Below are 13,463 nucleotides of genomic sequence, written 5' to 3'. Positions count from 1 at the left end.
TTGGCTGTTGTATCAAAAAATTGAATAATATTTTGTACACTTAATAATTTATTCCTAGACTATTTTTTTAAATTTGCCATTGTTTATTTGTTCTATGCCTTGATTTCATGAAACATTAAGACACTATTTATATACTATATATATTACATGCATTTTTGCTTGTGGGGTAGGACAAAAAAAAATCAAAAGTAATAAATCACGTACACTATTGGCTACTAAAATGATACAAAATGCATTAAGATAGAGCTACAACTAATGTAAGGATTGGAGGAATGTAAATCAAAAACTGCATTTAGCCAAGTGGTGGGATACTCAGGTTAACAATAACAATGATTCAATTAATTACTTAAATTATAAAACAGCCTACATTGAACCTCTGCTGTAAAAAGAGGAAAAAGGCCCTTCAAGCTCATATATATGCATACTTCTCTCTTAGTGCTTTTAGCCTATTGGGGGCATTAAAAAGAACATGGGGTGGTAGAAACTCAAAGTCACTTGAGAAGTCTCAGAGGAAGCATACTAAGAGAACTGTGGAAAAAGCATGTTAATCTTTCAATAAGCTAATCTTCTGAGCTGGGAAGGCAATTTCTGTAAATTAAATCTTTTTTGATTCTATGTGTTATTACTGAAAAGGTCTGGCTTGAATACTTTTAGTTTGAATCCTCAAAGGTGCTTTTCAGGTTGGGATCCCCCATAAGTGCAGAAATTAATTCTGAGATTGATAGTCAGAAGTCAAACGTTAAAAAAAATATATATATATATTTTCCTGGGTCTGTTAGGCCTAGGTTTGAAAGAACAGTCCTTGGCTATCAGTAATCAGCTGCCTGCAAGTGATGTAGTGGTATGTTCAAGATAATGAATGTTTCAGTTTGCCAGTTGGTTGTTGAAAGTAGGTTTCCCCTTTCCCATCTACAATTAGGAACTGTCGAGGCACTGGCTGAAGTTCTCCCAATGCTTTCATTAGGCTAGCCTTTGCTTTCCTCAACTCTTCATGGATTAGTATGTTTTCCCCTTCCTCTAACTATCATGTGGATGGTCTCGCCAACTACAGTAATCCCTCGCTATATCGCGCTTCGCCTTTCGCGGCTTCACTCCATCGCAGATTTTATATGTAAGCATATTTAAATATATATCGCGGATTTTTCGCTGCTTCGCGGGTTTCTGCGGACAATGGGTCTTTTAATTTCTGGTACATGCTTCCTCAGTTGGTTTGCCCAGTTGATTTCATACAAGGGACGCTATTGGCAGATGGCTGAGAAGCTACCCAGCTTACTTTTCTCTTTCTCTTGCGCTGACTTTCTCTGATCCTGACATAGGGGGATTGAGCAGGGGGGCTGTTCGCACACCTAGACGATACGGACGCTCGGCTAAAAATGCTGAAAGATTATCTTCACGTTGCTATCTTTTGTGCAGCTGCTTCCTGAAACGACATGCTGCACGGTGCTTCGCATACTTAAAAGCTCGAAGGGCACGTATTGATTTGTGCTTGAAAAACAAACTCTGTGTCTCTCTCTATCTCTCTCTCTTTGTCTGCTCCTGATGGAGGGGGTGTGAGCTGCCGCCTTCAACAGCTTTGTGCCGCGGTACTTCGCATACTTAAGCCAAACAGCCCTATTGATTTGTTTGCTTTTCTCTATCTCTATGACAGTCACTGCTCCTGACGCGCACTCCTTTGAAAAGGAAGATATGTTTGCATTCTTTTAATTGTGAGACGGAACTGTCATCTCTGTCTTGTCATGGAGCACAGTTTAAACTTTTGAAAAAGAGACAAATGTTTGTTTGCAGTGTTTGAATAACGTTCCTGTCTCTCTACAACCTCCTGTATTTCTGTGCAAATCTGTGACCCAAGCATGACAATATAAAAATAACCATATAAACATATGGTTTCTACTTCGTGGATTTTCTTATTTCGCGGGTGGCTCTGGAACGCAACCCCTGTGATGGAGGAGGGATTACTGTATTTGGTTCTGCTATTACCTTCAACAAAATATGAGCCTAGTTGAAGCCAACGGTTGTTAGAATCCAAGCCTAAGTTTTGTGCAAACATAAAATAAGCATGTTCATGTTAAATGCTTTGTAATTAATCAAAACAATTAAAATTAAACAGTGACAATGTGAAAGTACACACATTCACATTTTAAAATTACACATAATAGTAATATTCATGTTACCTTTTCACTCCCAATGTCAACTTTCCAATAAAAATTTTAAAAATGGACTTAACACTATCAATTATACGAGGAACACTTTATTATAGCAACTACATGATACCAGAAGAGACAAAACAAGAATGCCGAATAAAATATAACATGTAATAATGGTAAAGGGACAGCAATTTTTCATTTAACATATTGGCCTCCACCAAAACTCACTTTCAATTGAGGGAAGATATTACCACTTGTGATGTAACACAGAAGGCCTTCCCAGTACTTATTAGTTCTCAGGGACCCCAGATGTGAAATTATATAGCAGTACCACAAAGATATGAAGGCAGTGAGACAGCTGTCCTCTGCAAGCTGCTTAAGAATAAAAACAGTTAAGCTCCTAGGTACTTTAAACTGCTTACAAGAAAATGACAGAACACAGGAGCATGATGGTTTATTAGACCTTGTAAGGGTTAACCACTTCAAAACTAAGGTCTGCATTGTAGATAAATATATTTCAACAGAACATATGCTTTATTTTGCTTATCATGTTCATTTACTCCAAGCCTTAAAAGTTCTACTTTAACCAGGATTGCTATGGACACCACATACCATTAAGTAAATTGTCACAATGAATATCCATGTCTCCTAAACATATGCAGTCATGTGGAAAAAAATAAGTTCACCCCACGGAAATTAACTTTTTCATGTATTTGAACAGGTAAATAGTATATCTTCATTCAAACAGTGTCTAAAAATAAAAGTGATATACTTGAATAAAAACACAATGAGGATGTGCCATTTCAATCATTTACTCAACAAAAAGATCAACAGATGTAATGGTCTACTAGGAAAAAAGTTATGTACAGCCTTGGCCTCAGAAGCTGGTATTGCCCCCTTCAGCAGAAAGGACATTTTGCAAGCATTTTGCATAACTGCCCAACAGCCTTTTACTTCATCCTTCAAGCAAAATCCCTTCAGCTAGAAGATGCTATTCAAATCTGTGCTTTGACCATGGCAGTCCTCACCACATTTAATGTTGGAATGCTCTTGTTTGCCACCATTCAAGAAGGTTGCTTCTCCAGCTGCTGTAGATGTACACCGTGTAACTTGATATGGACACCTTTCCCAATGTGACCCTCTCCCGAAATGACGATAAGCTATACCTTTCTTGGATGAGGAAGTTTCTGCCAATACACATGCCAAAAACTTTGTTTTCAAGTGAATGTGGTTTTTGAAGTAAGTCTTTCTAGCAGTCGTATACCTTTTTCTTCTTGCACTATAGTTTTTGGTAACCCCTAATATTCACCCAGGATAAATCACAATAAGGGCTGCCCCGTTTTTCCAAATAGGAACAATAAAACAAGGCCTTAAAGGTAACAGGAAAAAAAATGCTCTATGTGGTAGTGGTACAACTTGGTGCATTTACTAGTGTGCTTTGGATAATTATTGTTATTTATACAGTAAACGAAAAATAAAAACTTATTAACACAAGAACAACAACTTGGACTTATATGTTGTGCACTCATTTAAAGCCCATGTAATACAGTATTTCTTTTCATGAATGTAGCTATTTAAAAATGTTAATAAATAACTATAACCTTAGCAAATATGTATATGCCACAGACTAACATGAAAATTAATAAATGGGTTTACCGGACATTTTAGTCACTCAATTATAGGGGATATTTACTTAAAGGGCTGGTCTTGCTTTGGTTTCAGTATTATCTTTCTATTTTTCTGTGTTTTTTTGCATATATCAAAACAAGCAGCACTGATATTTGAATTTTCTTAGAACAACAACATATGCTAAGCTCCAGTCAAATTTATTCATATTCTTATCCTAGCAGCAATGAATAAATCGAGTAATGAAACTAGGCTGGGATACAAGTGTTGGGGAACTCTCATATACACAACCCCATTCATACATATTAGGATTATACATATACCAAATACTGCGGTGGGTTGGCACCCTGCCCAGGATTGGTTCCTGCCTTGTGCCCTGTGCTGGCTGGGATTGGCTCCAGCAGACCCCCGTGACCCTGTGTTCGGATTCAGCGTGTTGGAAAATGGATGGATGGATATACCAAATAAGCAGCCACTGAAAATATTCAGCCTACAGTATCACAAATAGCATATTCATTCCGTACTAGTCCAAATGAATAACAATGCTGTAGTATATGACACTGCTTCTAGGTGAGGCTTTTAAATAGTGCTTCCTGCTCTAAAGGGAATGAGTGGTACATCATACCACATTTCACCTCAAGGACAAAGCATCTACACAAGATAACTTCGTTGACATACATAGACATTGTGAACAAAACAATTTTCAGAGACTGTGCATACTGTACATTATGCATGCATTTAAAAACTGTAAATCATTAGAAGATCACAAACAATTATTAATGGCTAGGTGCAAGATCAACAAATTTACACGCATGAAAACTGTGACAGCATAGTCATTCATACCAAAGTAAGCCGTCCAAGCTGTTGGTGTTTCTTAATCTATAGTCTTATGCAGTTTAAGCTGTTTTTTCTATTTATTATAATGGGAAAGTGTACGTTAGTTGCTGGACTTTTATACTACAGTATAAGACATTTATTATTTGCAAGGGTATATATTTATAAAACTTTGCCTGGATAGGATCATTAGTAATGAGACATAATTTTACACTACAAACCTGTTCACAAGTTGGTCAAAAAGCATGCTCTGATTTACAGACTCAAATCTGCTCCGTTTGGACCGACAGCTCCTCCTGACCTCAATATTTCCGTTCATTATAGAGTGATCTGTGCTTCCACTTTCGTCATTCCTTCGAGAGCGACCAATACGAGCTGAAAGAGGAGGAGAAAAATAACAATCATCAAGTACATTTCATTTGTGCTATTTACAGAAAGATTAACTATATACTGGAATACAACCCAAGGCAACGCAAAAAAGTGGTAAACTTAAAAAGTTACTGAACTAGTAAGTTACCTTCACTTAGAGAATGCTGCTTGGGTGACATGCTGAATCAACAAAAAAATTCAGACTCAGCAGTGTGTGTCATATTGAAGCTCCTAAAGAGGTCTCAAAAGATATTGACGGAAATAATTCCAAAAAGCTTTGCAAATCCAAGCAGCTAAACTGCATGAGTTAGAATTGGCTGATTTAGGTACAAAAACGTGACACATTTTAAGAGTGATGGTAATGTCATTTATTAAACAGATATAGGTTTAAAATAAAAAAAACAAACTGCCAACTACAGTTGCATTGTGTTTTTCATTGAGACATCCATTGTCTCATTTTTATTCTGTATTTATACCTGTATTTCTATAAAAAATAATTTTCAAAATTTTTTGTTTTTGCAGTTTAAGAAACGCTTTTATATATACAGTAAACCCTCGCGAAGTCGCGGTTCAGGGTTCACGGACTCAGGCGTTTGCGGATTTTTCCTTAGAACCCAACTATTAATTGTTAGCAGAAAGCGCAAATATCCTCCGCAATTTTTTATGGCTTTTTTCGTGGTAATACTGTGCTGTAGAGAGAACAGGAAGCAACCGCTGAGGGAAATGCGGTTTGGGAAAGTGAAAGTAGCCAATCCGAAAGCGGTATTCATTTCTACTTGCTGCTGATTGACTGCTGCCCTGTGATGCGTCTCCAGGTGAGTGGGTTTACCACCACTGAGGGAAACGCGGTTTAGAATGGTGAAAGTAGGCAATCCGAGAGCGTTATTCATTTCTCCTTGCTGCTAATTGACTGCTGCCCTGTGACGCGTCTCCGGCTGAGTGTCCTCGTGTTTTCCATTTTGTTATTGTATTCATTTTGTTATTCGTAAATACACAAGATGTCGCTGAACATCCTGCACCTTCTAAGGCTTCTGGCACTGAGCCTAAGTGCCAGAAGAAGTTTAAAACACTCCAGGAGAAGGTTGAACTACTGGATTTGCTCCAGGAACTAAAAGGTTATGCTGTAGTAGCGCACCACTATGACATTAATGAAAGCACCGCACGCTACATGAAGAACAAAGCAGCGATCTGGAGTACCGTATCTGTAAGTTTCTGTGACAGTGCCAAAAAGTTAACGACCGTAAGTTATAAAAATATCGTCAGGATGGAATCTGCCTTGGCATTGTGGATCACCGACTGCAGGAAGAACATACGCTTGGATGGTAATATCATCCGTGAGAAAGCACGGAAATTGTACCAGCAGTTCGCTACAGGAGACAATGTAGCAACTTCCCATCACAATGTTCCTGAAACCTATAAAGAAAAGCCAGCACGAAACCCCACCAGAAGAAGACCCATCCAAAGATAGACTCCTCCTGAAGCGCCTGAAGAAGAGGCGCCACCCGAGGAGTTTTAAATCCTCTGCATCGTACTGCACAGCTACTTCATCATCATCATCAATATCATTGGTGAGTACCCGTACATTTTACTGTATTTTAATTAAATCAAATTATTATGTATTTACTCTACTTATAACAAAGAAAACGACAGCGCATACCAAAGAAAATGCACTTGCACGAATTACAGTACGTATAGCGGTAACATCGGTATTTCACATTCTAGCACCGCAGGAGACATAGCAGTACAGTAATTTACAGTATACAGGTTTACCTTTACATTCTGTTTTTAGGTAATGTATTAAGGTAATTTTTTAGGTAATGTATTAATGTATTAAGCCAAGTTTGCAATGAAATTAAAGTGCTTTGGGGGCATACTGTATTTAGGGTGTAAACTATAAAAATAGGCATTTAAAAGGTATTTTTAAACCACATTCAAAAGTTGCGGTTTTTCACAATTCGCAGGTGCTCTAGGAATGTAGCCCCCGCGAATTCTGGGGGTGTACTGTATATTAGTGCTGGGCGGTATGACCAAAATTCTACAGTGCATCCAGAAAGTATTCACAGCGCATCACTTTTTCCACATTTTGTTCTGTTACAGCCTTATTCCAAAATGGATTAAATTCATTTTTTTACTCAGAATTCTGCACACAACACCCCATAATGACAACGTGACAAAAAGTTTACTTGAGGTTTTTGCAAATTTATTAAAAATAAAAAAATTGAGAAAGCACATGTACATAAGTATTCACAGCCTTTGCCATGAAGCTCAAAATTGAGCTCAGGTGCATCCTGTTTCCCCTGATCATCCTTGACATGTTTCTGCAGCTTAATTGGTGATTGGACATGATTTGGAAAGGCACACACCTGTCTATATAAGGTCCCACAGTTGACAGTTCATGTCAGAGCACAAACCAAGCATGAAGTCAAAGGAATTGTCTGTAGACCTCTGAGACAGGATTGTCTCGAGGCACAAATCTGGGGAAGGTTACAGAAAAATTTCTGCTGCTTTGAAGATCCCAATGAGCACAGTGGCCTCCATCATCCGTAAGTGGAAGAAGTTCGAAACCACCAGGACTCTTCCTAGAGCTGGCCAGCCATCTAAACTGAGCGATCAGGGGAGAAGGGCCTTAGTCAGGGAGGTGACCAAGAACCCGATGGTCACTCTGTCAGAGCTCCAGAAGTCCTCTATGGAGAGAGGAGAACCTTCCAGAAGGACAACCATCTCTGCAGCAATCCACCAATCAGGCCTGTATGGTAGAGTGGCCAGACGGAAGCTACTCCTTAGTAAAAGGCACATGGCAGCCCGCCTGGAGTTTGCCAAAAGGCACCTGAAGGACTCTCAGACCATGAGAAAGAAAATTCTCTGGTCTGATGAGACCAAGATTGAACTCTTTGGTGTTAAAGCCAGGCGTCACGTTTGGAGGAAACCAGGCACCGCTCAACACCAGGCCAATACCATCCCTACAGTGAAGCATGGTGGTGGCAGCATCATGCTGTGGGGATGTTTTCAGCGGCAGGGACTGGGAGACTAGTCAGGATAAAGGGAAAGATGACTGCAGCAATGTACAGAGACATCCTGGATGAAAACCTGCTCCAGAGCGCTCTTGACCTCAGACTGGGGCAACGGTTCATCTTTCAGCAGGACAACGACCCTAAGCACACAGCCAAGATATCAAAGGAGTGAATGTCCTTGAGTGGCCCAGCCAGAGCCCAGACTTGAATCCGATTGAACATCTCTGGAGAGATCTTAAAATGGCTGTGCACCGACGCTTCCCATCCAACCTGATGGAGCTTCAGAGGTGCTGCAAAGAGGAATAGGCGAAACTGGCCAAGGATAGGTGTGCCAAGCTTGTGGCATCATATTCAAAAAGACTTGAGGCTGTAATTGCTGCCAAAGGTGCATCGACAAAGTATTGAGCAAAGGCTATGAATACTTATGTACATGTGATTTCTCACTTTTTTATTTTTAATAAATTTGCAAAAACCTCAAGTAAACTTTTTTCACGTTGTCATTATGGGGTGTTGCGTGTAGAATTCTGAGGAAAAAAATGAATTTAATCCATTTTGGAATAAGGCTGTAACATAACAAAATGTGGAAAAAGTGATGCGCTGTGAATACTTTCCAGATGCACTGTATATCACAGTATTTTTCAAAATTATACTGGTTTCATGGCATTCAACTGTATTTTTTTCCCATGCATGAGTGGATGTTAACCACATTTTCCACTGCAATTACTGCAGTAGACTGGCTAAGAATAACCTATTCCACTGTCATGAGAATTGTACACAAAAATATTTTAATGTGCACACAAGTATTAATTCAGGCTTGTATGGCCCCATAAAGTTGATAGTTTTCAAGGGGGTGGTACTAATGAAGAGAAGGAATCACATTGCATGACAGTTGCAGTCAAAATATTGAACCTTTTTGTTGAACAAATTTTGCAAACAACTTAAACTAAAATTTTGACAACATATTTTCAACCATCCAAAGAGGCATTTAGTAGTAAAATATCCAGTGGTGCTTGTCAAAAGTTGTATTTCACTGAACATGTCTTAGAAAAGGAATAAATAGTAAATATTTTTTGTAAACCAACTACACTTTCTGTTAATGTTAACAATATCTGTCCACTGACACGTTACAAGTGACTTTTTAAACAACTTTACCATCATTAAACTGCATAATATTTAAACTAATAAATAATAACAATAAAATAAATAATAGTGCAACTTCCAGTAATAATACTATATCTTCAAGCCCTGGTGCATTACACAGTATTTACCAAATAAAAATAAAAGAAAATAAAAAGTGCAACTTGGTGATGACATCTTTACCAACTGAACCATCATTAAGGCAAATTGCATTAATATGGACATTGCTTCAAGCTAAGCTATATACATAAAAAGTAAAACTGCAACTTGCATTTATAATGCTATTTGTGGTATAGCCCTACGGAAGCGTATTAGGGCCATGGTGAAGAAGAAAAAATACGGACACAGTAAAGAAAAAAAAAAAAACACACTATATGTCGAGAATAAAGCCGACATGTTGACTTTATTCTCGACATTTCCACTTTATTCCCGCCATTTATGTCGAGATTAAAAGTTGACATTTCCACTTTATTCTCATAGTTTATTTTGTCATTAAAGTAGAATGTCGTAAAATAAACTTCATCCTAAAATCAATGTTTAATTTACTAGATTTTCTCAAACCTCGTCATAAGTTAAAGTAGCACATTAAATGCTTTGTGTTAAGTGTTCCCCGTGCTTCTTAAACTGACTTCCTCTACACTAAGAGGAGGCGCAGGCAGCTATCGCCGCACAGAATACACTCACTTCATGAGATTCCTGCTCTCTGAAAATTTTGAATGCCAAGATAAATACTTGATATCATTTTCATGATGAAATGCATTAAAGCAGGTATTAAACATGCACGGTAGTGTGGCAGTAGTGCTGCTCCCTCACAGTAAGGGGTCCCCAGGTGTACGTTCAGTGTAGAGAAGCTTACGGCAGGTGTGACGAGGCTCCAAAAAAACTGAATGTATGAACGGGTATTGCACAGGTTTAACTTAAATATTGTGTAAATGTTGGGTTCGTGATCTGGTGGTCGGTGACACGAACACAGAATTCAATGGATGTTCTTCTAAACGGACTTTCTTTATTGCATGCGTGCTGTCTCTGTCTGACGTACCAAACCCCCAGTTCTTCTCCTTCCTTTTTCTTTCTCCACATAACCAATCACCACACGATAAACGTCTTTGTGAAATTAAAACTAGTTATAAACTTAGACCACGGAGTGTTCAGAACTTTAAACAAATCTTCGTTATACATTATTTAATTATGCCAACCATTCAGGGTTGCATCCATCCCAGCAAGCATTGTGTGCGAGGCAGGAGCAAATCCTGAACGTGGCGCCAGCACATGGCAGGGTGAATACGAGCAATACATACACTAGCAGGGTCAATATAACGTAACAAAACCCCATATCCTATATGACTTTGAAAGGAAACTGAAGCACTCAGAGTAAACCCACCAGAAAAACATGCAAATTCAAGGCAGGAAACACCCGGAATCCCCTTGCTGCGAGGCAGCAGTACAACCTTCACGCCACCATGCCCCCACATGATTAATGCATGCTTTAATGCATTTCATCATGAAAATTATATCAAGTATTTATCTTAGCATTCTAAATGTTCAGAGAGCAGAAATATCATGAAATGAATGTATCCTGTGTGTTGATCGCTGCCTGCGCCTCCCCTTAGAGCAAGAGGAAGTCAGTTTAAGAAGCACGTAGCGATTAACATGGCTCCGGGAACACTTAACACAAAGCATTTAATGTGCTACATAACTTATGTTGGGGTTTGAGAAAATCTAGTAAATGAAATATTCATTTTAAGATGAAGTTTAGTTTATGATGTTCTACTTTAATGACAAATACAAAGAATAAAGTCAACATGTCGACTTTATTCTCAACATAAACGGCGAGAATAAAGTGGAAATGTCGAGAACAAAGTCAACATGTCGTCATACTATTACACAGTACCCAGGTACATTACACAGTATTGGAAAAAAAAATAAAACAAGTACAACTTGGCTTGCAGTATTATCCAGTAGTATAGAAACAGTATTCACACATTTGAACATAATGGTCCACATCTGACCTTTTAAAACCAAAGTATCTCCAGACAACAGACACAGCTCCTTTTTTGGCAAAAGTTCTTCTGTGTCATCATGTTCAACTTTATTGCCTGCTACAGTTTCAGAATGTTCTTTGTCCATTTGCACCGTTCAATACCTCCACTAACGAATGTACTCCTTTGTATGCGTGTTTAGTGGTGCAGCAGTAAAAAGGTCCGTCCTTAAACAGTTACCCCGCCGCGTCATGTTCCGAATCTTGTTTAGGCTATTTAAACCGGTTTTGCAGTATAAGAAAAATCAATATCATAACAAAAATAAAAAACGTTTTTTGGTATGAACCGGTATACCGCCCAGCACTACTGTATGTGTGTGTGTGTATATATATATATATATATATATATATATATATATATATATATATATATATATATACACACACATACATACATACATACATACATACATACACACACACACACACAGTCATGGCCGAAATTATCGGCACCTCTGGAATTTTCCCAGAAAATGCACCATTTCTCCCAGAAAATTGTTGCAATTACAAATGTTTTGGTATACACATGTTTACTTCCTTTATGTGCATAGGAACAACATGAAAAAACAGAAAAAAAGCCAAATCTGACATCATGAAACACAGAACTCCAAAAATGGGCAGGACAAAATTATTGGCACCTTTCAAAATTGTGGGTAAATCGTTTTATTTCAAGCATATGATGCTCGTTTGAACTCACCTGTGGCAAGAAACAGGTGCTGACAATATAGCAATCACACCTGAAGCCAATTAAAATGGAGAAAAGTTGACTCAGCCTTTCTGTTGTGTGTCTGAGTGTGCCACACTAAGCATGGAGAACAGAAAGAAGAGCAGAGAATTGTCAGAGGACTTGAGAACAAAAATTGTGGAAAAATATCAACAATCTCAAGGCTACAAGTTCATCTCCAGAGATTTTCATGTTCCTTTGTCCACTGTGCACAACATAATCAAGAAGTTCACAACACATAGCACTGTAGCTAATCTCCCTGGACGTGGACGGAAGAGAAAAATTGATAAAAGACTGCAATGAAGGATAGTCCGAATGGTGGATAAACAGCCCCAATCAACTTCAAAACATATTCAACCTGTTCTGCAGACTCAGGGTGCAACAGTGTCAGCTTGAACTATCCGTCGACATCTGAACAAAATGAAACACTATGGCAGGAGAGCAAGGAGGACCCCACTGCTGACACAAACATGACACTAACATAAAAAAGCCAGACTGGAGTTTGCCAAAATGTACTTGAGGAAGCTAAAATCCTTCTGTGCAAATGTCTTGTGGACAGATGAGACCAAGGTAGAGCTTTTTGGTAAAGCTCATCATTCTACTATGATGAGCTTTACAGAAAATGGAATGAGGCCTGCGAAGAAAAGAACACTGCCTACAGTCAAACATGGTGGAGGTTCTAAGATGTTTTGGGGATGTTTAGCTGCCTCTGGCACTGGATGCCTTGACTGTGTGCAAGGCATCATGAAATCTGAAGACTACCAAAAGATATTGGGGCGCAATGTAGGGCCCAGTGTCAGAAAGCTGGGTCTGCGTCAGAGGTCATGGGTGTTCCAGCAGGACAATGACCCCAAACATACCTCTAAAAGCACCCAGAAATGGTTGAAGACAAAGCGCTGGAGAGTTCTGAAGTGGCCAGCAATGAGTCCGGATCTAAATCCAATTGAAAACACTTATGGAGAGATCTCAAAATTGCTGTTGGGAGAAGGTGCCCTTCAAATCTGAGAGACCTTGAGCAGTTTGCAAAAGAACAGTGGTCGGAAATTCCAGTTGAGAGGTGTACCAAGCTTGTTGATGGTTATAGTAAGCACTTGATTTCAGTTATTTTTTCCAAAGGGCGTGCAACCAAATATTAAGTTGAAGGTGCCAATAATTTTGTCCAGCCCAGTTTTTGAGTTTTGTGTGAAATTATGTCAGATTTGGCTTTTTTTCTGTTTTTTTGTGTTGTTCCAATGCACATAAAGGAAATAAACGTGTATACCAAAATATTTGTAATTGCAATAATTTTCTGGGAGAAATGGTGCATTTTCTGGGAAAATTCCAGGGGTGCCAATAATTTCGGCCATGACTTTATATTATATATACGCATACACACACACACACACACACACACACACACACACACACACACACACACACACACACACACAGAGAGAGATATTGTCAAGCTTGGGTCACAGAGTAGGCTGCATGAAAGACAGTCCATGTTTCCAGGTACAGGTACTTTATTACTGTATAGAAAAGGCATGTACAGTCTCAAGACCTCATTCAAAATAGCAGCTGTTACTTCAGCACTCAAG

At 38.7% G+C, this 13,463-nt stretch overlaps 1 protein-coding gene across 1 annotated transcript in view; it reads right to left on the bottom strand.

Annotated features, from left to right (window-relative positions):
- The window catches only part of atad2b (ATPase family AAA domain containing 2B), a 313,933-nt gene that overhangs the window by 200,445 nt on the left and 100,025 nt on the right, over positions 1-13,463 (bottom strand). Inside the window, exon 4 of the mRNA XM_028798864.2 lies at positions 4,826-4,979. Coding sequence (XP_028654697.2) covers positions 4,826-4,979 — 154 coding nt within the window. The remainder of the gene's footprint in view (positions 1-4,825; positions 4,980-13,463) is intronic.

The sequence above is a fragment of the Erpetoichthys calabaricus genome, chromosome 3 (genome assembly GCF_900747795.2).
Source record: "Erpetoichthys calabaricus chromosome 3, fErpCal1.3, whole genome shotgun sequence".
In the NCBI taxonomy this organism is placed as follows: Eukaryota; Metazoa; Chordata; class Cladistia; order Polypteriformes; family Polypteridae; genus Erpetoichthys; species Erpetoichthys calabaricus.
This window is presented reverse-complemented; position numbering and strand designations above follow the sequence as displayed.